Here is a 27,059-nt window from a genome sequence, read left to right on the forward strand (position 1 = left end):
TTTTAAACTGGAGGGTATTTTGTTTGTTTGTTGTTATTATGGGATGTTGTGTTTTTATATTGTAAACTTCCCTGTGATCTTTGGGTGCAGGGCAGTTTAATAATAATAATAATAATAATAATAATAATAATAATAATAATAGGACTAAATTAGGTTTGTCTCCAAAGATAGTCCTCATGTACAGAGAAGTCACTAAATTCTTAGCAGACCAAGCAATCTAGCATTGGAATTCCTTGCTGATCCTTAGGGAAATCCCACTCCCTGCTAATAAACTTGAAGGCAATATAGGTGGCTCAGAAGTTCAACATCTGCCACTCAAGGACAAATTAATTGCTATACCAGCTAATCCTGGAGTGTATTTGGGGAATAAAATGGAGTTGGAAGGAGGTAAAAGACAAAACAGCACATGCAGAAGAAGACTAGAAAGAAGAGTGGGTCCTTTGCTATTAGGTTAGTAAACCACTAAGCAGGTTCCTCAGACAATACTACTGAAATGCTTCCAAACAGGTCCCTAGACAATCTTGCTCAGAAGTCAAAAGAAAGGGTAATCCACCCTTGGCACCATTCACATAATAAAAATTACCATAGAAATACCCCCCCAAAGTAGGGGCTCTATGGCTTGACTTTTGAAAAACAGGGAGTCTGCAGTACTTAGTAAGTGGGAACCACTGCTCTATGGGCATTGATGGGGAAAATCCTTCCTTAAACAAGCACTGGTGGCTGGTGGCAAATACCGGTAGCTAGAGACACACCCCATGTGTCTGGACATCGGTTGGAAAGAAATGGTTTGGCAGAATGCAGCTAATAAAGGAGAGGGAAGTCTTAGCACACACCCCAGGCTAGATGCAGAAGCTATCTTCTTTGGGGACAACAACTGGCTATTTAAAAACATAGTCCTTTATTGTGGTAATGATTGCTCACTTCCCCACACTCACCATGTATATTTGTAAATAAAAACAGGTCTCCCAGAAACACCCCAAGGTTACAGCAACCCCACCTCAGAAGGAAACCTAACCTAGCCAAAGGCTGCGCCCTAAAACTTTCAATCACTTGGGAAAGTGGGGGAGCCACTGAACTATATACGGTACAGTGGAACCTCGGTTTATGAACACCTCGGTTTATGAATTTTCGGTTTATGAACACCGTGGACCCATCTGGAACGGATTAATTCATTTTCCATTACTTTCAATGGGAAAGTTTGCTTCAGTTTATGAACGCTTCAGTTTATGAACAGACTTCCGGAACCAATTACACCCATGTTTCAGTTTATGAACGCTTCAGTTTAAGTACTCCGCGGACCCGTCTGGAACGGATTAATCCACTTTCCATTACTTTCAATGGGAAAGTTCGCTTCAGTTTATGAACGCTTCAGTTTAAGTACTCTGCGGACCGTCTGGAACGGATTAATCCACTTTCCATTACTTTCAATGGAAAAGTTCGCTGCAGTTTATGAACGCTTCAGTTTATGAACAGACTTCCGGAACCAATTGTGTTCATAAACCGAGGTACCACTGTAATTAGATTTCAGCACAATCACCAGGACATCTGATGGAGAACATCTAATCACAGATAAGGGCCTGAGGGTGTCTGAAGGGCAGCCACTTGCTCCCACTCTCAGCGTCCAATGTGGAAGGATAATGACCTCCGAATAGCTATTGCTGCTGCAAACAAAGGGCCCAATGCACCAAAAACACTTTTGAGTTTGAGTATAAACAAAGAGTGCAGATTAATGATAGTGTAGCGAGCTGGGGGAAAGGAGTCCTTTAAGGGCATTGCAAGGGCCACAATTATGTTCAACCTTATCTTTGCTAATGAATTCCGAGGACGGAAGCAGCATAGTAATGAGAACGGCTTGATAATAGATTGGGGGATGCTGCAAATACCTGCGAGAATCAAAACCAGAGTGGTGGTTTGAAGATCATAAAGCAGCGGCGGCAAAAAGGTTCTTTTAACCCAAAAACTGCACAGTAGTATTTGGGTGGTGGGGGAAGGGAAGACACCTGCCATGCGCTGAAGGAAGGAACATGACTTGAAAGGAGCTGGGGAAACCCGTACAGTTGAGGTGGAAGTGTGGGGCAGGGAGACAGGCTTAGCAAAGAGGTGTTGCCAAAAGGCAAATACAAGGTAAGTTTGCACCACTTAACATTCATATTGTAGGAGCAGCCCAACAGCTCTGCGGTCCTTGGCAACACGGTAGGACATAGAAACAATTTGCAATGGCGGCAGCTGGACACAGGGAACCAAAATGGCTAGTAGCTCCACGTGCCCAAGGGAGCTTTGGACGTTTTTTTGTCTTGAATAGGAGTCCAGCAGATTACACTGGAAGGCCGAGAAAAATGTGAAAAGCAGGTATTTGTAGTATGGCTGATGAGGGCTGCTGCTCAGAGAGTCGAAAATCTTAGTGGACATACTGAAGCCCTTTGCGCATATAGCTGAAGGGGCTGTTTGGATTGGGCCGTCGACTTCTGAATGCCACTTTAAGGCACAGAAACATGGGATTAAGTGTACTGGGGAGTTAGGACTGTAAATCATGGACATACAAAGAATGAGCCTGAGGGAAAAACAGAATGTAGAATTGTGCATCATTAGAGTAGTGCAGAACTATGCAGACTGGGTATATAGTTGAAGAGGTGCTTTTGAATGCTAATATAAAGATGGCTTCTGAAAGAAGGTGAGAGTGAGAGATAGCTGCACGCTAAAAGTTAACAAGTCATGGCTAAACCTAGAATAAATGGCTCATTTTGGGGGGCTTTCTTCCCACTACTTGATGATGATGATGATGATGATGAATCACACAGCCACTGTGGCAGCCTAAGAGATGGGGCAATCTTGTCCTTCATAGAAATGTGATACTACAAAGTGTCTGAATGAGAGCCACTGTTAAGAAGACATCCCAAACGGCAGCATAATAGAAAGGCGTTGACAGATTTTCATATGAGCAAAAAAGAGAGAGAAAAATTAATGCTCATTTTGGAGCCTGGTAGCTAAAGAGAGGAGCACAGGCAAGGCACCTTGTGGAAAAGAACATAGTGATTAATAACATGTTAAAAAGTATTCTAAACTCAAAGCCATTCTGCAGTACATCTCAACTTCTGCCGTGCTGAGATAATGCTACCTACTGGGCAAAGCAAGGCATTTAACTTCACTTAGTGACGCCGAACACGTTTTGGGGTAATATTTCCTCTGCATGACACACACCTTCTTCAACCTCCGCATTGTTCCATTTATAGAAAATGCTCTACTGTTCTACCCTCCCAGCCCACAATGGCACCTGAAGCAAACTGACCCCAATTCTCTCTCTCTCTCTCTCTCTCTCTCTCTCTGTCATCTATCATCTATCATCTATCATTTCCTCTCACCAATAATTTCTCCCTTTGCACTCCATGTATACTCTAAATGAGTTGACGTCTAGTGTTTCAATGCCCTTATGTATGTGTCTAATTTGAGGGAGTTCAGTTTAGAAACAACCCTGTATCTCAGGATGCGCTTAACAAGGGAAAAAATAGCAACAGGTGCCTCAGGAACTTTGGCTAGTGGGAGAGGGATATGAATACCCTGGATCAGGGTGGTCAGCAACATTTGATACCCTTCCCCTTTAGCCATCATGCTGCCTTCCCAAATCAAGGTATGCAAGGTGCTGGACTTTGGGAAGGAGGCACGAGGCTTCTGACATATTTCTCCCGCCTCCTTCCCAAAGCCTAGTTAGTGCTTTCCCAGTTCTGGGAAGAAGATGGGAGGGTTCCAGGACCCTGCCAGAGCCTTGTGCCTCCTTCCTAAAGCCCAGTGCATCACTTAACTGGCTTTGGGAAGGCAGTGTGAGGGCTGGGGGGAGCTCTTAAATTTGGCATCACTTCCCCACCCCCTGGGTTCCAGGTTCAAGTACTCTTGCGGCCCCCTTGATCTGAGAGATAATGACACTGCAATTTAAGAAGGATGTTGACAATTTGGAATGTGTGCAGAGGAGGGTGACCAAGATGATCAAAGGGTCTGGAAACTTAAGCCTTATGAGGAGCGCTTGAAGGAGCTGGATTTGTTTAGCCTGGAAAAGAGGAGACTGAGAGGAGATATGATAGCCATCTTCAAATATCTTAAGGGCTGTCACATGGAAGAGGGAGCATGTCAAAGTGCAAGTAGATAAATAGGTACCACTCCGGTGGGAAGGTAAATGGCATTTCCATGTGCTGCTCTGGTTTCGCCAGAAGCGGCTTAGTCATGCTGGCCACATGACCCGGAAAAACTGTGGACAAACGTCGGCTCCCTCGGCCAGTAAAGCAAGATGAGCGCCGCAACCCCAGAGTCGTTCGTGACTGGACTTAACTGTCAGGGGTCCTTTACCTTTATGCACCTATGCATGAAATACTCACTGCAACCCTAGATACAATTTTGTTTTTTACTCACTAGGGATTAAGAGATTGCTTCTGTAAAGCTTTGCAATCCTAAAAAATGCTACACACCTCACCGTTTATTTAACTAGTCTAAGGACCGCTACAATGGTGTGAACTTTGTAATCTTCATACTTCATAACCTGTATGAGAGAGGATTTTATGAGATTACTGCATTGTGGGTAGCTATATTTGAATGTGCCACAGTGGCTTCCTTAACTAAACCTGATACCTTTCAGTCTTGCCAGTTGTTAAAACACACATACACACACTATTTGCAAGGATCAAATATATAATGGAAAGTTGTCGTCGCCCCCCCCCCTCCTTTGGCACGTTCTTTTCTGGGTATTTCCTATCTGAAACTGTTTGAAGTATAGTCTCCAAATAGCCATGCTTGGTAGCAGCTATGTGATTATGTTTAAAAATACACCCAAGAAACATACTCACTGCTATAGAAGAAATATTATATAAAAAGATGAGGTTATCCCAAAGTCATTCACCTCAGGATACATTACAATGAATGAATTGCAACCGAGAATGAGATCCGTATGCAGCACAACCTCTGGACCCTTCCTGCAAATGTACCTTGAAACTTCTGCAAAATCTCCCAAGGATAAATAAACTTATTATTACCTAGTTTCAGGCATTTTAATGCTATGTGCTGGTGAAAGAGAGCACTAGGAGGGAAAAAAAGATGAAAAAGCAAACACACATTCCAAATTGCAGCATTGCAAGACCATTCTACTTTCTCAGTGCAGCATCAGATGACCAAGTAGCAACAGAAGAAGCATAAGCAACTAACACACCCACTTTTGCTGTATCCTGTATAATGTGGCAAATGGGAATTTGAGCATCTCAATGCAGGGGCAACACACAAGGACCAGATGTGTATAGAGCAAACTCCTACCACTTTGGGATATATGGAAACATTATCCCTCCCTTCCCACATTTCACAACTTGAATGAAAAGAAGAAACAGGAGTCATGAGTGTCTGCCTTGTTTACGCTTGTTTGTAACACCAGAAACCACCCATATGTAGATACTGCGTGAGGAAGCCAATTGGGTTGCAGTAACCAGAAGAAATTTGACGCTCTAATGTTTCAGTTCGGCCTCTCCTCAGCAATTCAACATGATTGGTGGCAACGGATGAAAGTCTCCAGCTGATGTGTTAATAGATTAGCAAGTCAGAGATACCAAAATGAGAATTAATTGAACAGATCTCTTGGCAAATTGGGAGGGGGTGGTTATAAAGTGCCGGTGTGCTGCCTGCTGATGGCAGACCCTGAAAAGTGCCTTTACCATACAAATATGTAGCCTTCACAGAAGCTCATCTCGGTGTGAGCAGAAGGAAGTGAGGATGGTCAGTAGTAGAGGAATCCTGCATGCAAAGAAATACATGTGGTAAGAGGTAGGAAAAAGGAGTCTGAACTTTTTCTTTAAAAAAAAATGCTTTTTAAGTCCAAAAGCATAGCCAATAAAAGGCTGATCTGACTTAAAGCAAGACAGCTGTTCTAAATTGTGCGTGGGCATGGCTTTGAGACACATTTCCTGAATTCTGAGGCATTGCCTTTGAGGGAAGACAAGATGTGTTGATAACACTTTTGTCTCACATTAGATTCTCTCTTGGTTCATATATTGGCTGACAGTTGCCACTTGTGTTTGGGCTGGGCTTCGAGGCTTAAGTCATGTGTTTGGGTTACCTAGAACAAGCCAGTGGAATTATCAGATACATTATTCACATTTCTGGACTGGTTTTTTGTTGTTGTTTCACTATAAGCTAGAAAAAGATACATATAAAACACATTACGCCACCCCTGTCTGCCCACATAGAATCCTAGAATTGTAGAGTTGGAATGCAGGATGTGGTACTTGTTTCTCAGGCTCCCATAATGTATGAAATAATCCACCTTGCTATCCTCCTTCAAGCTCCCCTTCGGTTTTTCAAAAACCTGGCAGTATGTGAGCTGCAGCTAAGCTACAATTTCTCAGAAGACATTGCTCTGAGAAAATTTCTGAGATGTTCCTTTTTTGTCATCCCTTTGAAAAGAAGGCTGCTTAGCAGAATTTTCTCCAAATAATGTCCATAATTTTTCTGGCTTGGCCGTCATTTCCATGTTCTGGAATGATTCAACCAGGGACACTGAGGAGGATGCAAAAGGATGGCCAGGATGCCAACTCAGTTGTTGCTGCTGCTGCCACTTATAGTTGTGTGGTGGGAAGGGGTAACTTAGTGAAAAAGATAGACATTGTGCTACTGCCAGTGCTAATAGTAAGACCTGCCCCAATAAACTATTGGGAGAATTTCGCCTTCCATGGCCCTTCCTTGGCCCTTCCCTCAAGTAGTTTGCAGTCTCACACATTATTTAAAAGATTGTATATATATTTTTAAAAAAGGGAAGTAGAATAGAAGTAAGTACGTCTGGGCTTAAAATCAGACAAAATATCAACATAACATTTAAGAATTAATAAACGGAAAGCGTACAGCTGAAAAACATACAAGTCTGGTGGCTTGCAAAATGTCTCTGTTGCCCGTTCCCTTCTTATCAAATAACATCAGAATCAAGTTAGGAAGGAAAGGCGAAAAGTGAAGAGCTGCATGTGACATTTTGATTGGTGGTGTTTTGCCCTGAAATACACTGCTTATGCTACTAGCCTAGAGGGTATCTCGTTCTGCCAGGATTCACATGTTATTTTTAGAGCAAAATAGAATGTAGCACATTTCAGGAATTTTAAACTACCTTCAAGGCACTGGTTGAACTTTTGCAGACATCTTGTTTGTATTAGTGAAGAGAAGCAAACTGTAAAATTACTTCCCTATTTAATACCGGTAGGTATGCATTGCATATTTTAATTAGAAACAGCTTTTAACACAACAATTTCCACTTTGCTAAAGAGTCCAATGATTTTTTAAAGGATACATGTACTAGCAAATGCTGAAAGGTAGATATGAAATCGGAATTTGCTTTTGGCTTTTTAGCTGTTCTTCCTGGAGTACTGGAGAGAAGGAGGTCAGTGTGTGTGTTGGTGGAGAAGGGATAATGGAAGATAAATGCTCCACCCATATGTAATTATGAGGGTGTTTATCATGTAGTTATGTAAGGCAGTTTTCCATTTTAATATACAGTACTCATTAGATTCATTTTAGTACACAGTACTAAGACTAGGGGAGAGAGGGAAGCAAATCAGATGAGTTCATTTTTCTCTTTTCATTTTTCAGCTGCAACACTACATACAAGTCAATGCCATAATTAAAATTACCTTTATTGGCACCCAGTTCTGCCCACCACTAATGAAACACCTCTTCCAATTCAGGTTTTTTTACTATAAGGAAAGCTGTGTCGGCATAGTACTGAAGTTGCGGGGTGGCGGGGCTTGTCTCAGTTCCCCTTTTCTCAATCTCTTATGGCTCCCAGCAAGTGCTTTGGACTGATATTCTTCAGAAAGTTCAGAATAATGTGCAGGTGTTCTCACATCAGTTGGACGGGAAATGCAGGAGCTACCTTATACCAGCTTAGATGATTTGTCTGCCTAACCCAGTATTGTTTATACTGGCTAGCAGCAGCTCTCGAGGCACTTTGCTATCATCTGATCCTTTTAATTAGAGGTACCAGGCATTGGACCTAGGGACCTTCTGCATGTGAAGCACACCCTCTATCACTATCCTAGATTCCCCACCCAGATTATCTCCCATAAAGGCACAGAAAAGGCATCTTCCAGATTATCTCCCATAAAGGCATCTGCAAGCAAAGGACTGTGGCGTATTTTCTCACACCATTCTCTCCAAAATCAATCCCAGAAGCATTTCTTTTTCTCTACAGAAGCACCAGTAGATGCCACTACAATAGTGTTACGTGTCCATAACTGTCTGCAGCTCATAAGGTGGGAGGGGGGGAGGGGCAGGACAACTGCACAATGATAGTGAGAATGGCTGAGGGTCCAGTGAATCCTGGGCTGGTTCAGGCCTTCTTAGCCTAGAGAATGAGCCATTTGGGGGACTTTCAGGGGCTTCCATCAGCAGGCAGCCCACCAACCATATTCCCACTCACCTGTATGTTCATCAGGCAAAAGGTAGAGGTCAGTGATGGAGTGATGCCTGCATCACTCTGGCTTGGTTGGAAGCCAACTGGCTTAGCTGGGATAGTTGGGTGGAGGAGCCCCTCTGCCTAATCAAGTGCCCCCCCCCCACCAGCCTGGCATAAGGGTGCTTTGGATTGCTCTGCCCTTATTGAATTTGCCATGTTTACCTTTAAGTGTGATCTTTTTTTAGTTAAAGGACATGATTTGTTTCCAGTGCAAAAGCATCCTGGTGAATAAATTAAAGCCCAGAAAAATTAAATTAATGCATATAGGATAGGTTTAGCAAGAAAATGCTTAAAGAACAAGAAAACAGGAAGCTGTGATCTCACATAGTGTCTTCATTTACTCTGTATACAATCACATTAAAAATCCAGCAGCAGCAGCAGAATGTCTAGCTTTGCACTGCTATCAGAAACCACATACAACAACAATGGAAAGAGCAACAGCAAATCTCTTATACTGATCTCTGCACGTATTTTAACACCTGGAGAGTGTTTTAATGAAATGACAAAGTGCCAAGGTTGAGGCCAGGGAAGGGAAGAGAATATCATTATTATAAATGCCAAAAAAGTTAAGAGTTCATGTTCCCTACTGTCAGCCTGAGTTTTTGGACACTTATAGTAGCAAAAGTAGGATATTTGGTACTTCCCAAGTATGTAATAAAAAGAAATTGTTCTTTTGAAAAAACATGTTGCGGTTCTCCCCCCCCCCAAATAAATCTGTATGTTTCGCTTTAATTTTTCAGCGTCTATCCAGAATAGCGTTACTCGTGTGCACAAATTGATAGTTTAAAGAGAAGTGCTCTTCAAACACTCATTTACATTTTGAGTTGGGCATAATAGCTTTGTTTTGGAAGATTTGGCCATATATGGCCTAAACTCTTGGGCAGCTTTGCTTCCCATTAATTATCATGCTCTTAGAACAATGGATGCAACCTCCCTTCTTTAAAGGGAGCTGCGGCGGCTCTACTCTTGAAGCAGGACATATTTGTGGTTTGCCCACATTGTAGAAAAGCATCCCAGAAGAGGCACAACAGTAGCATCACAACCTATATTGTGAGAGGGAAGGCTATAATGTTTCTAAAGCCATTCAGGCTGTGTTGAATGCCTTCAGGCTGCTTTCAAGGCTGAGCAAAGAATTGTAAGGCACTCCATGTCCTGAAAAGTGCTTAATTATCATGAATAATTATTAGCAAAAGCTTCCCCCGTCCCTTACACCCAGGGGTAGCAAAGAAGTGTATAACTCTACCACTAAGATAAGAGGTAGGCTTGCCATGCATAAAATTATTTTCCATATCACTGAGTTCATACACTGAGAATGTAATATTATACATAATTGAGTGTGAGTAATTCCCACTAAATTCAGTTTGGGCTTATTTCCTAGGTAGTCGGCTATAGGATTACAGCCTGAAGAGGAAATAGCACAGACCTCCATGAGATGGAAAAGCACACTTCTAACTCTTTGGATGTGTTGTGATACGGATGGAAGTGAGCCTGTCTAATAGTTGCTTTTGTCTATATGTCTCTTCATCCTCTTTACCTTGATTCTCATGGAGGAGGAAAGAGGAACGGAGCAAAGGGCATCAGAGGAAGAAAAACAGATATACAAGCAGGGCTCTTTTCTTTTTCAGCCGGAACCATAGCTGCCAAGTACCCCGTTTCCCCCGGGAAACCCCCGTTTTTACTTACCTTTTCCCGGTGGTCCCCCGTATCACTTCGTCTCCCGTTTTTCGCCGTTATTTTCTCCTGCCGGCGGCCATTTTTTTCTGATTTGCCCTTCTATGGGCACAAAAATGGCCGCCGCTGGCTTCAAAAGTCGCATCTACGCATGACCAGAAGTGCGTAGACGCGACTTCCGGTGTCGGCGGTGGCCATTTTTGGTGCCCATAGATGGGCGGAGCGACACCAGAAGTTGCGTTGACGCACTTCTGGTCATGCGTAGAAGCTACTTTTGAAGCTGGCGGCAGCCATTTTTGGTGCCCATAGAAGGGCAAAGCGACACCGGAAGTTACGTCGACGCAACTTCCGGTGTCACACGGCTGTCGGTCCCGGATTCTGCAGTCCAGGACTTGGAAGGTAAGGCCGGAACTCACTGGAACTCAGTTCTGGCACCTCTCAGGTAGGCGCCATTGCCATTATAAAAGAACCAGGGAAGCGTTCATGGTGAGTTTCGGCACCTCTTTTTCTAGAAAAATAGCACCAGATATAAGTGCCTCCCTTTCTTCACCCTTCCTCTTTTTTATTCCTGACTTTCACTCTCAGCTAGTTTCCTTTGTCTACCTGCCTGCCATCGGATAGCAGTGGGGCCTGTTTATTAAAGATTTTTGTAGTCCTGCAAACTTCAGGTCACCTCTGAGAATGTTTATATATTCCTTGTTTTTCCTCCATGGCTCCAATTGGGCTGCCTGGTTGTTGGCATTCACGAAATGAGTTTGCTATTTAGAGGGAGTGATAGACCGAATGGGCATAGCTGGGAGGCACATTATTATTGATGGCTGTGGTGCGCTTTCACCTGCTGTGACATTGCACTGGTGAACAGAGCCTCATGCTCAATCCTACACAATGTTGGAGCACAGAATAATTACAAGCCAATTTTCAACGGGGTACAATAATCAGGAAAGCAAAGAAAGCAATCATTAGACTTTAAAAGGTAACAGCAGTAGTGGAGAAAGGCAGGTTTGTAGCATCTTATCTTTGTTTGAGGGTGAAAAAAACCTCCAAATTTATTAGCCAAATGGGGCGAACTGTTCCCCAACGCACATGAACACAGAGAAAAATGACAGGTACACGAGTTGGTGACAGGCAGAGCTTTTCATTCATTTCAAACAATACATTTGCAGCAAATATTCAAGTCCCCTGAGGAAACGTATGGTCATAGGTAGCATAGCACATCAGTTGCGAAATTGTTTTCAGTAATGAACATCTGCAGTCGAGTCATAAATATGCAGTGGGAAGAGAGAGATTGGCAGATGTGTGAAGTTGTGAGAGGGAATTGATCTCTCCCAAGAGAATATTCCTTTGAAAGCATAAACTGAACAGAATGTGAGATGCAAGAAGCATAAAGGAACAGAAGAGCTGGATTATGACTCAGGAGATCTGGGGAACCCTTCCCAGTTTTATTAAGGGTTTTCTATAGGACACAGGAATAATTTCACGGTTTTTATCCATGCATTCCAAATGCTTAGTCTGTTCAGAAAACCCCCACCCCACCTAAAGGTTAGGCTAGAGTGCCTATGTATGATGAGAGGTTTAGGGAAGGGTTAGTATTTGTGAATTTTTAGAGTACATTGAGCAGGACAAAATGGTGTCCGTAAGCATCCCACTTAGATTGCGATCACTTTATAACTAATAGTGCAATCCTACATATGTCTGGACATTTCTCTAGTTTGACCATGTTATGAAGACAGACAGGCAAACTTTCTATGTGTGGTAGGAGTAAGTAAGATTTGCCATATATTTTCCGTCCAGAACACAATGTCCAGGAGCGGCCAGCATAATGGAGGAAAGTCACAGACCCACCATTCCAACAGCAGTGTTGCTGCCAGTTATGGGACACAGTGCAGGGGAGAGGTTGAGGCTGTGTAAACACACTGGCAGAGCCAACCTGGCAATCCCGCAAGAGCGTTGCCTTCTTGCTGTCCCTGAAACTATCTAGGTAAGTGGCAGCAATGCCGCAGCTCGGAAGATGGCTCTGTAGCAGCACCACACCATGCCTCCCCCCCCAAAAAAAATCCGGCAAACGTTTCGGCATACAGCAAGCGTATGTAGAAACCATGTCCACCAGAGGGCAGCCTGAAGACCTTCACTGAGGTCTACCACCTTTTAGTATCTGTGTTTCTTTATCCCACTATACAGAGTTTTCTCAATATCCCCCAATAGGGGTGCCAACTTGAATAAAGTAATCAATCACAAGACACACATGCCATTTGAAGGGCAATGCCCAGCCCATCAACTTGGGGGGGGGGGCTCTCCCCCTCAAATATTTTATTGAGGGGATGAAGGGACCTCAGCCCCTAGGAGTTGTTTCCTATGTCCCCCAACCCCTGTTAGTTCTGCTTTCTGCATTTCAGAGCTCTCTAGAACAAACCCCAATGTCTTGTAGACATAGCTTTAGCTACTCTCTGACGCACATTGGGTACAAGATGCAGTATCTTTTCATCTGGCTCTATGGCCCTTTAAGAATACAGAATCTCTGCAAATGTTGACACTCATTATCATGCAATGTTTCCATTCCATTCCCATTACAGTCCTCTTGAGGCTTTCAGCCAAAATAAGGCCAGCTATAATATTAGCAACAGGCATGTTTTCTCTTTCAACTGACAAAGACTTCAGCTGAACTCTTTTAATTTTAATGAAATATTTTATGTGCTTTTCTCTAAAAGGAAATGAGGTCCTTAAAAAGTGAGTTAAAAAACAATAGGACGCCGACAACAAACTCCTCTCCTGGGGATATAAACTCCAAAGTGTGCAATTCTGTTCCTATTAAGTCAGAAGGAATTTCTCCACTGATTTCAACAAAATAAAATCTAAAAAAATCACCATGAAACATTCTTATTTGCTTTCCTGGTTGTAACAGATATTTTCAAAGCTTCTGCAATATAGGTTACTTGCGTTTTTATAAGTCGAATAATATGGAGATATATAAATGTGATAAATAAATAAGTAAATGAAAAATAATCTTCCCACAGAGAATGAGCTCAGATATATTGCTAATTTTGCCAGTAAACTGAAACACTAAGGTGATGATTTTTGAATGAATTTCTTACATTTTTCATATCGGATTCATAAATACCACTATGCAATTGAAATCAACTTCCCAAGATTGTTTGTCAGACAATCAGCATTTGTGAAAGAAAGGTATTCACCATTTATGGAGGATAAATGTCAGAACACACAGTGTTTTTTGATTAGAAAATGGCTTACTTAAAAAGAAAAGAAAAGAAAAGAAAAGCTGGATGCTGCGGAAATGGACCGTGACCACAGCTGCATCTTGCTTTTGTGAACTGCTTGTGCTAGGTTGAGGCTGAACTCCTAAGTATACTACTTATGTGAAAGTAAACAGAGTTAAAATCAGTCAGACTTTCCAAATAACAATAGTTGGGATTGGGCTACAGAAGGAAGGGGAGTTCCTTCTGTAGGTGTTCATAAATATATGTGCTACACAAAGAGATAGGTGGGCACAAGTCAACAAGGAAAACCTGGATGACACACTTAAACTGTGGAAACATTTCTGCCAAAATCAATGAAATTAAAGGAGAGGGAGAGGGAGAATGCTTCATATAACCAGTTGGAAGGAAATACCTTTAAAAACAGGGAATTGGTCACCGGAGTGACAATAACAAGGGTCCACAACTTATGTATTTACTAGCCACATCTGGATGAAGGGACATGGGACAGTATTGGGGTTACCTTCCCTCCTACTTCCTCTTAAATCACAGTTTTTCTGCTTCTCATCCTATAGGAAGAGTCTGACGAGCCAAGTTCCATTAGATAAATAATGGGCCTTCTGGCGGTTCCCTCGTTGCGAGAAGCCAAGTTGCAGGGAACCAGGCAGAGGGCCTTCTCGGTAGTGGTGCCCGCCCTGTGGAACGCCCTCCCATCAGATGTCAATGAGAAAAACACCTACCAGATTTTTAGAAGACATCTGTAGGCAGCCCTGTTTAGGGAGGCTTTTAATGTTTAATAGATTATTTTATTTCATTTTTCTGTTGGAAGCCGCCCAGAGTGGCTGGGGAAGCCCAGCCAGATGGGCGGGGTATAAATAATATATTATTATTATTATTATTATTATTATTATTCCAGGGGTGGCCAACTCCCAAGAGACTGCGATTTACTCACAGAGTTAAAAACTGGCAGTGATCTACCCCCTTTTTGGGGTTCAGGTCAAAGTTGTTGAGCTTTTTTTAGGGAGGAGGAAAGCGCTGTTTTGATGGGCTGCAGGGCAAAAATGTTTTTTAGGGGAGCCATAGTTGTTGAGCTTCTTTGGGGGGAGCCAGTGATCTACTACAGACGTCCTGTGATCTACCGATAGATCACGATCTACCTGTTGGACATCCCTGATTTATCCCAAACCAGAAACTTCTCAGCTCCTGTCAGCATCCCCCCCCCCCCAGTTCTGTTTAGTAGTAGCAGCACATGATGTTTCTCGCTTACTATCACAATATGTAGGCCCCAGGGAACAGCAGGTATATTCAGAAGGTGTGTGTGCCAAGTAATTGTTAATACTTAATCTGAAGTATCTAACACAAGCCCTCACTTCCTGCTCTCTGCTAAACATTGTACTTGACCCTGGGCCACCACTTCATATTTTTTTCAGTGACTGCTAAGCGCCCACAATGTTACTCCAACAGCTTGCTCCAACATTTTTGTATGTTTTTCATTAGTGGGTAGTTGAACTTGGCTAATTCTGTGGTGCTTGACATCTCCTTCAGAGAACAACCACAGCACTGTAGTGCAGGTCATCTCCCTGGAAACAACGAATAGTAGTCATTAATTCATATAATTGTAGAGTTGGAAGGGACCCCAAGAGTCATCTAGTCCAACCGCCACAATGCTTTCGCCTCTATCTTTTTGGCCACAGCAGATGGAAATGAAAACAAACAGACAAACTGCATTCTGTACAAGGTGGTGCAGCTTGAATTGGTATGCACAAGGCACTTCTGAAGAATCAGCATACGGCAAATTAGCCGGCTATCTCCTGGCATTCCATTTAGCTTTTTAATTACAGATGGGGAAGAGTATTTTCCCCTACAATGATACAAAAGCCATTTCCATTAAGAAAATGGGCGTGAAGGGAAAAGCAACAATAACACCACACTGTTTCTCTTGTTCTTGTGGCCAACTTATAATGGAGAAGTCAGAAAGCCACCGAATTAAAAAAACAAAACGAAACCACATCCCCTTCTTTCTGCTTTATCTACTATGATAAGAAAACCAATATTTCAGTAGAACAGTTCACAACTGCAATCAGCACAAAGCCAGGAATTCCATCATATTTACCTCAAGGGAAAACCTTTTCTCACTGTGTCACTTAATCGTATGGACAATCTTCCATTTCAAAGGAGTAATTTCTTAACTTCTTTCTTTCTAAGCATGCCTTTTAATGGAAATTTCCAGATATGATGTTAATTACATTACGGGTGGAATATAGAAAAAAGCCAGATCTGCAATACAACTGCTCCTTTGGACAGAGACTAATAACTAAAAGGTTTGCACCAACTTGGGTCTCCAGCTGGTTTTGGAGTACAGCTCCCATAATCCCTAGCTAGCAGGACCAGTGGTCAGGGTTGGTGGGAATCGTAGTCCAAAAAATAGAGACCCAAGTATGGGAAATGCTGGTTTACAGCAATCCTAACCTAAAACAGCTTAGCAGCAGCAGCAGCATGCATGCACAGGGGCCAGTTCCTGCAACAAACCTAGGTGTCTGCTCTGTCCCCATATCCACTCAGGCAAAGCTATTGCAGCTACTAACAATGTGAGTCACAACATCAAGGGTTCATTCACCTTTTAATGTGTTTTAGGCTATCAACCGCTAGCAACAACCTTCTGTATTGTACATAGGACCAATAATAGGGCAGACCCTATGCAAAAGAATGAATGCACACAAATCTGATACCATAAATGGCAACACACAGAAATAAGAAAACTTTCTAATCTATCAGGCTACTCTATCACTGGCATTAAGACGGTCATTCTTGAACTGCAGGACTTCAATGAGAAATAGGGTTGCCAGACTCAATAGAGGACAGGACTTCTGTGCCTTTAATTGCCCTGCTCTCTTTTGAGTCTGGAAATCTTAAAGAGAAACCAGCAGACCCTTTGCTTGGAAATTAAACAAAGGGTCTGCTGGTTTCTCTTTAAAGTTTCCAGACTCAAAAGAGAGCAGGGCAATTAAAGGCACAGAAGTCCTGTCCTCTATTGAGTCTGGCAACCCTAATGAGAAACTCCTGTATGAAATTGCAGCTTATCAGGAAGTTCAGTTCTATTTATTAGGGTATCAATAAAGACAATGGGTGACACCCAACTCAGTCATACTCAGAGTAGACCCACTGAAATCAATTCATTTCATTGTTTTCAATAGGTCTAATCTGGTTATGACTAACACTGGATATCAGCTATTTTTCCTGTCCTACTTGATGTTTTAATTTACTCAGCAATGCTCAGATGATTGTGTTATCATCAAATACGGCCCTTGAGAAAAAAAAAGTCCAGTAGCACCACCAACATGACTACTTACCTGAATCTGCCATTGAGAAGTTACTGTGCTTATTCTGCATACAATTTAATTGAATTCTCACAGGCTGTACTATTTCCACTCATTGCCATGTATCAATATATCTATTCCCTTTACATAGCTGCTAAGGAGTATAGCATCAGATGCATTATTATTATTATTATTATTATTATTATTATTATTATTATTATTATTATAAAATGTTTTTATATAAAGAAGATTGTATAATTCAACCCCACCAATACTATCAAGGTACTTAAATTTTAAATTTTCACCTGATAGAATGGCTTAAATACCCTCAGACTTATGGATTTCCGTGGGACATAGAATGGACAGCAGAATAATATCATGTGTAATGTTGCATAAAATGGGTAACAAAATATACTGAAAGAAACTTTTTTTCTATAGAGAACGAAAGGGACAATTTAAGCCACAGCACAAGATAGCATTGAATATACACTTTTGAGCCATTTGCATAGTACTACTGAATTTGCAAGGAGGTTCACAATATGCTCTTTTACACACCTTTTGCACACCACTGCAAACTAAGTGTAGTGCCAGGATTCCTTTCATTGCTGGTATGGCAACAGAAGCATATTGGTAAAAGTATCAATGGTACACAGCTTTGCATGTGCAACTTTTTGCATGGTGATAGTGTTGAGCAAATAGTGCATCTGCTAAGTTCAGAAACAAGTTTCTAGATTTTACTTCCAGATGATTAATAAAAATAAGGCATGAAACAGCCATCTTTTGTATCCTCCACACACATTCCAGCATGTATTGCTCTGTGTACAGGGCATTTTAGCTTTATCATCCTATTGCCATCCTTTGCTCAGTGGACACCTTCTTGATTGGGTCCATTGTTTTTACATTGCCTCTCCCAAATCACCATTCACTGTGATGTCCTCTTTTGCGTCAAAATGGAGTGAGTGCATCAGGACCTAGGACCAGACTCAGCAAACCCAACACAAGGATTCCAGCTAGCACAACAGGCCTTTCCCCCTTCTCCTTCCCCTGCATGGTCCCCACAGCTCCCCTAAATCTGCTCTGGAGAGTCAGGAAAACTCCCCAAACAGTACACAGGGGAGGGGAGAGCATTCTGTCAGGCAAGCAGAAAGTAAACTACGGTATATAGGCATTTTAATTAGTTCACATTCTCAAAAAGGTGGTTGACATCTGCATTTTCCTAGAAAAATGAGGACACAATATTGCTTTGTTGCAATTAATATCCAACATGAAAAAGCTTACTTGCTTAAGTTTCTTTAGATCTTCATCAAGTTCCAAGTTGTCCAAAATAACAGCAACAAACAAACTCAGCAGAATCTACAAAAGGATTTCAAAAGACAGAGCCCAATATTAAAAGCAGATAATGAAAACCTCCATCCACCAAAGAGAAAAAATAACTTTGTCAGTGACAACATGTAAAAGGGGCTTCCTTTTCTCTTGGATCCTGGGTGTGTCAATAATAGAAGTAAGATTTATTTTATGTACATTACATTTTGCAGTGTTTGGTTTCATACTTTACCTAAGGTCTGTTTTGGGTTATGTTTTGTAAGGAAAGGCAACCAGTAAGTGCAAATATAATGATGATGATGATAATAATAATAATAATAATAATAATGATAATGGCCGATAATGGCAAAGCACCTATTTGGAACTTCTTTATGGATCACTGCCTTGTCGTGGTGAAGGGGCTTGAATAACTTAAGAGAAGCTATGAGCTATGCCATGCAGGGCCACCCAAGATGGACAGGTCATAGTGAAGAGTTTTGACTAAACGTGATCCACCTGGAGAAGGAACTGGCAAGCCACTCCAGTATCCCTGCCAAGAAAACTCCATTGGCAAAGACAACAGGCATATAAAAGTTATGACGCTGGAAGATGAGCCCCTCAGGTTGGAAGGTGTCCAACATGCTACTGAGGAAGAGCAGAGGACAAGTAGATTCAGAGCTGATGAAGCGGCTGGGCCAAAGCTGAAAGGTCGCTCAGTTGCGGATATGCCTGGAAGCGAAAGGAAAGTCCAATGCTGTAAAGAAGAATATTGCATAGGAACCTGGAATGTAAGAACCATCAACCTTGGTAAGCTGGATGTGGTCAAAAATGAGATGGTAAGAATAAATATTGACATCCTGGGCATCAGTGAACTAAAATGGATGGGAATGGGTGAATTCAGTTCAGATGACCATCATATCTACTAATGTGGGCAAGAATCCAGTAAAAGAAATGGAGTGGCCCTCATAGTCAACAAAAGAGTGGGATGCAATCTCAAAAATGATACAATAATCTTGATACGAATCCAAGGCAGACCTTTTAACAGCACAGTTAATCCAAGTTTATGCACCAACTACCAGTGCTGAAGAAACTGAAATTGACCAATTCTATGAAGACTTATAACACCTTCTAGAAATGACACCAAAGAAGGATGTTCTTCTCATTATAGGGGATTGGAATGCTAAAGTAGGGAGTCAAGAGATAAAAGGAACAACTGGCAAGTTTGGCCTTGGAGTTCAAAACGAAGCAGGGCAAATAGAGTTCTGTCAAAAGAACAAGCTGGTCATCACAAACACTCTTTTCCAAAAACACAAGAGACGACTCTACACATGGACATCACCAGATGGGCAGCATTGGAATCATATTGATTATATTCTCTGCAGCCAAAGATGGAGAAGCTCTATACAGTCAGCAAAAACAAGACCTGGAGCTGACTGTGGCTCAGATCATCAGCTTCTTATAGCAAAATTCCACCTTAAACTGAAGAAAGTAGGAAAATCCACTGGGCCAGTAAGACACAATCTAAATCAAATCCCTTATGAATACACAGTGGAAGTGAGGAACAGCTTTAAGGATTTAGATTTGGTGGACAGAGTGCCTGAAGAACTATGGATGGAGGCTTGTAACATTATACAGGAGGCAGCAACGAAAACCATCCCAATGAAAAGGAAATGCAAGAAAGCAAAGTGGCTGTCCAATAAGGCCTTACAATTAGCGGGGGAGAGAAGGCAAGCAAAATGTGAGATAGTGACAGATATAGGAAATTGAATGCAGTTTTCAAAAAAATAGCAAGGAGAGACAAGACGGCCTTCTTAAACGAGCAATGCAAAGAAATAGAGGAAAACAACAGAATGGGAAAAACCAGAGATCTGTTCAAGAAAACTGGAGATGTGAAAGGAACATTTCATACAAAGATAATAAAGGAAAAAAAGTGGAAAGGACCTAACAGAAGCAGAAGACATCAAGAAAAGGTGCCAAGAATATACAGAGGAATTATACCAGAAAGATATGGAGGTCTCGTACACCCCAGGTAGTGTGGTTGCTGACCTTGAGCTAGACATCCTGGGGAGTGAAGTCAAATGGGCCTTAGAAAGCACTGCTAATAACAAGGCCAGTGGAAGTGATAATATTCCAGCTGAACTATTAAATATTTTAAAAGACGATGCTGTTAAGGTGCTACACTCAATATGCTAGCAAGTTTGGAAAACTCAGCAGTGGCCAGAGGATTGGAGAAGATCAGTCTACATGCCAATCCCAAAGAAGGGCAGTGACAAAGAATGCTCCAACTACCGCACAATTGTGCTCATTTCACACGCTAGCAAGGTTATGCTTAAAATTCTACAAAGCTGGGTTAAGCAGTATGTGGACCGAGAACTCCCAGAAGTGCAAGTGGGATTTCGAAGGGGCAGAGGAACCAGAGACCAAATAGCAAACATGCGCTGGATTATGGAGAAAGCTAGAGAGTTCCACAAAAACATCTACTTCTGCTTCATTTACTACGCAAAAGCATTTGACTGTGTCGACCACAGCAAACTATGGCAAGTTCTTAAAGAAATGTGAGTGCCTTAACACCTCATCTGTCTCCTGAGAAATCTCTATGTGGGACAAGAAGCGACAGTTAGAACTGGATATAGAATAACTGATTGGTTCAAAATTGGGAAAGGAGTATGACATGGCTGTATATTGTCTCCCTGCTTATTTAACCTATATATACGCAGAATTCATCATGTGAAAGGCTGGACTGGATGAATCCCAAGCCGGAATTAAAATTGCCGAAAGAAATATCAACAACCTCAGATATGCTGATGACACAACCTTGATGGCAGAAAGTGAGGAGGAATTAAAGAACCTTTTAATGAGGGTGAAAGAATAGAGCACAAAATATGGTCTGAAGCTCAACATCAAAAAACTAAGATCATGGCCACTGGTCCCATCACCTCCTGGCAAACAGAAGGGGAAGAAATACTGTAGAGGCAGTGAGAGATTTTACTTTCTTGGGCTCCTTGATCACTGCAGATGGTGACAGCAGTCACGAAATTAAAAGACGCCTGTTTCTTGGGAGAAAAGCAATGACAAACCTAGACAGCATCTTAAAAAGCAGAGACATCACCTTGCCAACAAAGGTCCATATAGTTAAAGCTATGGTTTTCCCAGTACAGTGGTACCTCAGGTTAAGTACTTAATTGGTTCTGGAAGTCCGCACTTAACCTGAAGCGAACTTCCCCATTGAAAGTAATGGAAAGTGGATTAATCCATTCCAGACGGTCCATGGAGTACTTATTGAAAGTACTCAACCTGAAGCGTACTTAACCTGAGGTATGACTGTACAGTAGTTGGTTCTGGAAGTCCGTACTTAACCTGAAGCGTACTTAACCTGAAGCAAACTTTCCCATTGAAAGTAATGGAAAGTGGATTAATCTGTTCCAGATGGGTCTGCGGAGTACTTAACTTGAAAGTACTCAACCTGAAGCATACTTAACCCGAGGTATGACTGTAGTGATGTATGGAAGTGAGAGCTGGACCATCAAGAAGGCTGATCGCCGAAGAATTGATGCTTTTGAATTATGGTGCTGGAGGAGACTCTTGAGAGTCCCATGGACTGCAAGAAGATCAAACCTATCCATTCTTAAGGAAATCAGCCCTGAGTGCTCACTGGAAGGACAGATCGTGAAGCTGAGGCTCCAATACTTTGGCCACCTCATGAGAAGAGAAGACTCTGGAAAAGTCCATGATGTTGGGAAAGATGGAGGGAACAAGGAGAAGGGGACCACAGAGGATGAGATAGTTGGACAGTGTTCTCGAAGCTACAAACATGAGTTTGACCAAGCTGCAGGAGGCAGTGGAAGACAGGAGTGCCTGGCGTGCTCTGGTCCATGGGGTCACGAAGAGTCAGACACGACTTAACGACTACGGTAAACAACAACAATAACCTGTTTGGAGGGAGATCTGCATGGAGTTCAATATATAGGACATGGATGATTTGCATGGACTTGCCAATCCCCAAATGGCTCTGCTGTGATGCCTACATGTGCTGAGGAGAAACGAGCTCTATGGAGATGCCCCCAACATGCAGAGGATTGTACTACTGTAATTAGTTGGCTTATTAACCAGCACCATTTTCTGGAGTTGGCTCTTTACAAGGGACTGGGACCACCAAGTCACCATGCATCCAATTCACAGTGTCTGCTCTAAAGGATATCATGGGCAAAAAAAAAAAGTATGCTAAGAGATGTGCATTTATGAAAAAATTGCTCTTCCTTGTCACCAAATGGTGCTCAAATTTAATAATAACAACTATTATTATTATTATTATTATTATTATTATTATTATTATTATTATTATTATTTTACCTCACCCATCTGACTGGGTTTAATAATAATATAAATGCTATTAAATACAATATTAAATACAATAAAATAGCAATTATGGAACATTTTGGATTTACAAAAATGTAAATATTTAGCTCAACTCTGTTTCAGATTGTGGCCCTAGCTAGAATGATAATGAAAAGCTGTGCCTGATATTATCAAGGAATTGTGCAGGAGCTGTGAAATACACTGCAGTTTAATCTGTGGTTATTTCCAGTCACTATAGCTGAGAATGATAGACACACAATGGAGATTTTTTACCGAATGTCAAAAACAAATCTAGAACATTATCACAAAAGAACAGTTAAACCTCAACTTATTATTTGTTTAACTTCTTCCATTCCCTTCTGGATTTTAATAATAGACTTCACTCTGAACACAATTTTTGTTTTTCAAACCTAAACTCCATTCCAGCTTCTGGTGTGAAAGCTATTCATTTCTCTCCAGCTCTCTTTAGATCCTGCTCCAAGTGCATACAATTAGCACTTCTGAGCTTTAACCCGCCTTCTCATTCTCATTTACTGCAATGTTTTCCTGCTCTTTTATCCACTTGTCATTGTGTCACCATATATTCTGAGGGCTTCACTCCCCTTCTTCCCCTCTTTTTTGAGCAGTGGAAATAAACTGAACCCCCCTTAGTAGTGAGGTGGGGTTGGTTCTGTTCCTCAAATAGTGGTGGTGCGACCACTATACAAATGTAATAGAGAAGTGGCAAATCTCACTGCAATTGCATCATCTTGCATTGTGTGTGTGTGTTAGGAGGGGGGCAGGTGGACTGTACTATGGAAACCTTAGGGAAAACTCAATATGCATTCCAGATGTAGGGTATGCACTATCCGAACCAGAGAGGGAAAGGAACCACCACTCCATCATGCAGCAGTGGTGAGTTTCATAAAAGCTCCATCTCCTTCATTGTGGAGTGAATTGCAGAAGACAACCAACTTCTTTAACCCACTCTAGAGTTCTGTTGGAGTGGAACCAACCAGTTCTGCCCATTCTTAGGAACTTGGGGGGTGGGGTGGAGTATAGGGACTTTGGGATCCCTGAAAAACTGCTCTGCCGGGCCCAATGGAGCGCATTGCAATAAGGCTTAAGGTCACCAATGACCATAATCTGTGAATCATGACAGCTAGAGGGAAAGTACAGTGATGATCGGTGTAGGTTTCTGCTTCACTGTAGTCACCGATTTCATTGTGAATTGTGACAGGTACCTTGTCTTCTCCTGCAGAGCAATGGGTCTGTTAACAAGAAGGTTGGTGGTTCGAGTCCACCCAGTGACGGCTGTGGGCAGCATTCCTGCATTGCAGGGGGTTGGACTAGATGACACTTGGGATCCAACCCCAACGTCACAATTCTATGATTTCATGATTGTAGGTAGCATCTGCAACATTATATTATGAAAAGGAGTATGGTTGTATTTACAAACAACTTCCTGTGCTGGCGCAAAGACTGGCCACCATAAGCTGCAGGGCTGAACTTGAGGTTCCATCAAATAATTAAAACAGGGGAAATCTAGAAACAGTGGGACAAGCTTCCATCTGCGAAACCATGCTGAACACTCTGTTTGCCATTCAGTGTGCCTAGTTTACTGTGCTACCTGTGAGTGCTTCCATACCAAAACCAATATGCTACAGGGAGGCAATGCAGGGCGAAAGTAGATGCTATACTGGCTATTGCTTACTCCCATCCCATGCTAGTTGAGTTAAAGGGAATGCAGCAGTAAAGAGAGAAGCACCTGCGGGAGACAATACTGAGCTGGATCGACCAACAGTCTGACTCAATACAAGGCAGCTTCCTTAGACAGTTGTAAAATCTTATTTCTCCTGTGCCTCGTTTCATCCCACATATGAGCCAGCACGAGCAACATTTCAGAAAAGTAAATACAAGAAACAGCAAGGCATACAACGTACCAGGGTAGCAAAAAGATGATAAAGTATGAAGTAGATAGCGACAACAGGTGCCCACATATGCCCTACAGCATTAAGAGTTTGATCCATGACATCTACCCATCCTTCCTGTGTAAGGATCTGGAACATGGACATAAAAGCCTAAAAGAGAACATAATCAAACACACAGCTCAGTTGGGTGCGCTTTATTGAAACAAGTGAATAATATCCTGAACCCAATACCAGTGTCAGCAATTGCATGCAGCAATCATAACCTTGCTAGCTAATATGTGGTTGGTGTTTGGTTTCTTGCTTGTAAAAATGTGATGGGTCACTATAAGACTGTTTTCAGTGCCTCGGAATTCGGCTTCCTAAGATTTCCAGCTTCCTTAGTCTACTCCTATATGCTGTTGTGATATCGTAGGCATGCATTTTCACCCAGAGCACATGATAATGCTGTATGCATGCTGGTTTTTCCTCATCATCAGAAGCAAATATAGTTGAAAGGAAAGGTGGGCTGAATCTCTCCATAAAACTCAAGGAGCAACAGTGCGCATGAGTAGCTGAGCTGTAAGTTCTTTGTAAATGCCACCTTTAAGCACCTATTCCCTTTCTATGTCACTGCATTAGGTCTTCCCTAGGACTCAAGCTTTTAGCACAGCAGACCGTGCCCTCTATACCTCCCTACAAGTAGCGGTTCTGCAGGAGCTGTTTTATCAGAGTTTATAATTATGCTTCTATTGATACTTTTACTGATCTTGTTGTATTCTGTATGTTCTATATACTGTATATCTTATGAAGGAAAAGTTTATATGAATTTTTCAATAAACGCTAAAAAATAACTATGTCCAATATGTTGACGTTTCGTCACTGTGTAGCCACTCATAGATTTCCTCAGATATGTCTCCTTCAGCTTTCTTATATCCATTCATTTGCATAGAGGCTACGTTCAAATAAGCTCTTAACTATCAGTGGACCTGATCCAGCTCTCATCATGAGGTATGAACATGCAACTAGTTGTGTGGGAATATGAATGGGGGATGTACTTTCAAATACACACTGGGATATGTTTCTCATTCAAAGCAAAACAGCACTGGTCAGCTGCATCCTCCCCTGATAAACATATGAAGTGTATCATATCTATTTCCAATTTGCACCCACAATTTCCAATCTAGAGTGATATTCAGACATAAGACATAACTGGATCAGGGTGACAGTGTACATATCTTGTTCATGGTTTATTTGATCTTTTCGGCATCTCTATATCATTTATATCTCAATAGCTTAGAAAGTATAGCAAGTTTAGCTTAAAATGAAACTTTCCTCTCTTCTTTCTTAATGCCAAATAAATGGCATTCATTTTCTACAGCATCACATTTTAGAAAGGACAAATGTGATGTTAAAACAAAACAAAACAAAAAAACCTAGACAACCTTTTCCATTTTAGAGAAAACCAAACCTTCCATTTAAAACATGCTTCATTCTAATGCTATCCCATGTAAATCTTTCCTATTATTAAAGTTCTCTGTATCGGAAAACACCAGTGTAAATAAAATGTTAAGGCCGTATACAGTGATTTTAAGTTCAGCAAGTAGCAATCTTTCTTTCAGAGCAAGATATTTTTAGTTGAAAGGTACACTTTTCACCATTTATGTTAAAATGAATCTGAAACGCAGCTACCTAGCTGACAGAACCAACAGCTGTGAAAATGAGACCTGGAGATTTATGGAAATAGAGGGATTTTGAATTAATTCATGTTGTGTGGCTGTGTGGTGGAGGCTTCAAGTTCCTTTTGATTTCCTTTTTCCTTTTTGAAGATTCTTTAGAGATTCTGATACTGGTAATCAACTAGAAATTATTTCCAAAATACAACATAAACCAACCAATGTTAAAATGCATTAAAGGTAAAGGTACCCCTGACCATTAGATCCAGTCGCGGATGACTCTGGGGTTGCACGCTCATCTTGCTCTATAGGTCGAGGGAGCCGGCGTTTGTCCACAGACAGCTTCCGGGTCATGTGGCCAGCATGACTAAGCCGCTTCTGACGAGCCAGAGCAGCAAACGGAAACGCCGTTTATCTTCCTGTTGGAGTGGTACTACTTGCACTTGATGTGCTTTTGAACTGCTAGGTGGGGGCAGGAGCTGGGACCGAAAAACGGGAGCTCACTATGTCGTGGGGATTTGAACCACCCTAGGCTCTGTGGTTTAGACCATAGTGCCACCCACGTCCCAAAAAATGCATTAGAGACCACTATTTTTGGTCCATCCATCAATCAGTGTTAACGTTATCCAGTATTAAGGTCTGAAATGGTAGCATTATACAGAGTTCTCCCATTCCACAACATTCAGTGTAATCTGTCTCATACAATACAATCTTGCCTAATGTCGTTACAGACATCCCTCCATTTAGGCATGTTCAAGTATGGGGGCACACCTGAAGAGCCTCAGCAAAGCCCCACTCTGCTTCTGACTCATGAGGAAAACCTTCCCAGAGCCCAAAGAAGACATTTTCTGGGCTCTGGGGAGTGTCTCCACAAGAGCCGGAGGGGAAGCGGGGCTTGCCCCGTAAGTGCAGGTCTTCCCTCAAAAAGCATTTTGCTCAACTGTTGAAACTCTAGTTTCTCATCTGTACCAGCCGAGCCCTATGAAATAAATACAATTTCTCATGAGAGAAGGCAGCCAATTTTAATTGCAAAAATTCAAGGTAATAAAATGTTCCATATTTTCTTTAGTTTGGACATGACTTTGCAAGTGACAAATCCAAGAAAAGGAAGGAAACACACTTGCAGAAGTCCATTTTAGAGGCCCACACTGACCTGAAAACTAATCTATCAGACCACA

General features: G+C 41.8%; 1 protein-coding gene across 1 annotated transcript in view; it reads right to left on the reverse strand.

The window, feature by feature from the left end:
* Positions 1-27,059, reverse strand: part of NALCN (sodium leak channel, non-selective) — a 177,166-nt gene that overhangs the window by 36,756 nt on the left and 113,351 nt on the right. The window contains 2 exon segments of the mRNA XM_060273369.1: positions 17,940-18,014; positions 24,242-24,379. Of these exon segments, the coding sequence (XP_060129352.1) occupies positions 17,940-18,014; positions 24,242-24,379 (213 nt within the window).

The sequence above is a fragment of the Zootoca vivipara genome, chromosome 4 (genome assembly GCF_963506605.1).
Source record: "Zootoca vivipara chromosome 4, rZooViv1.1, whole genome shotgun sequence".
Taxonomy (NCBI): Eukaryota; Metazoa; Chordata; class Lepidosauria; order Squamata; family Lacertidae; genus Zootoca; species Zootoca vivipara.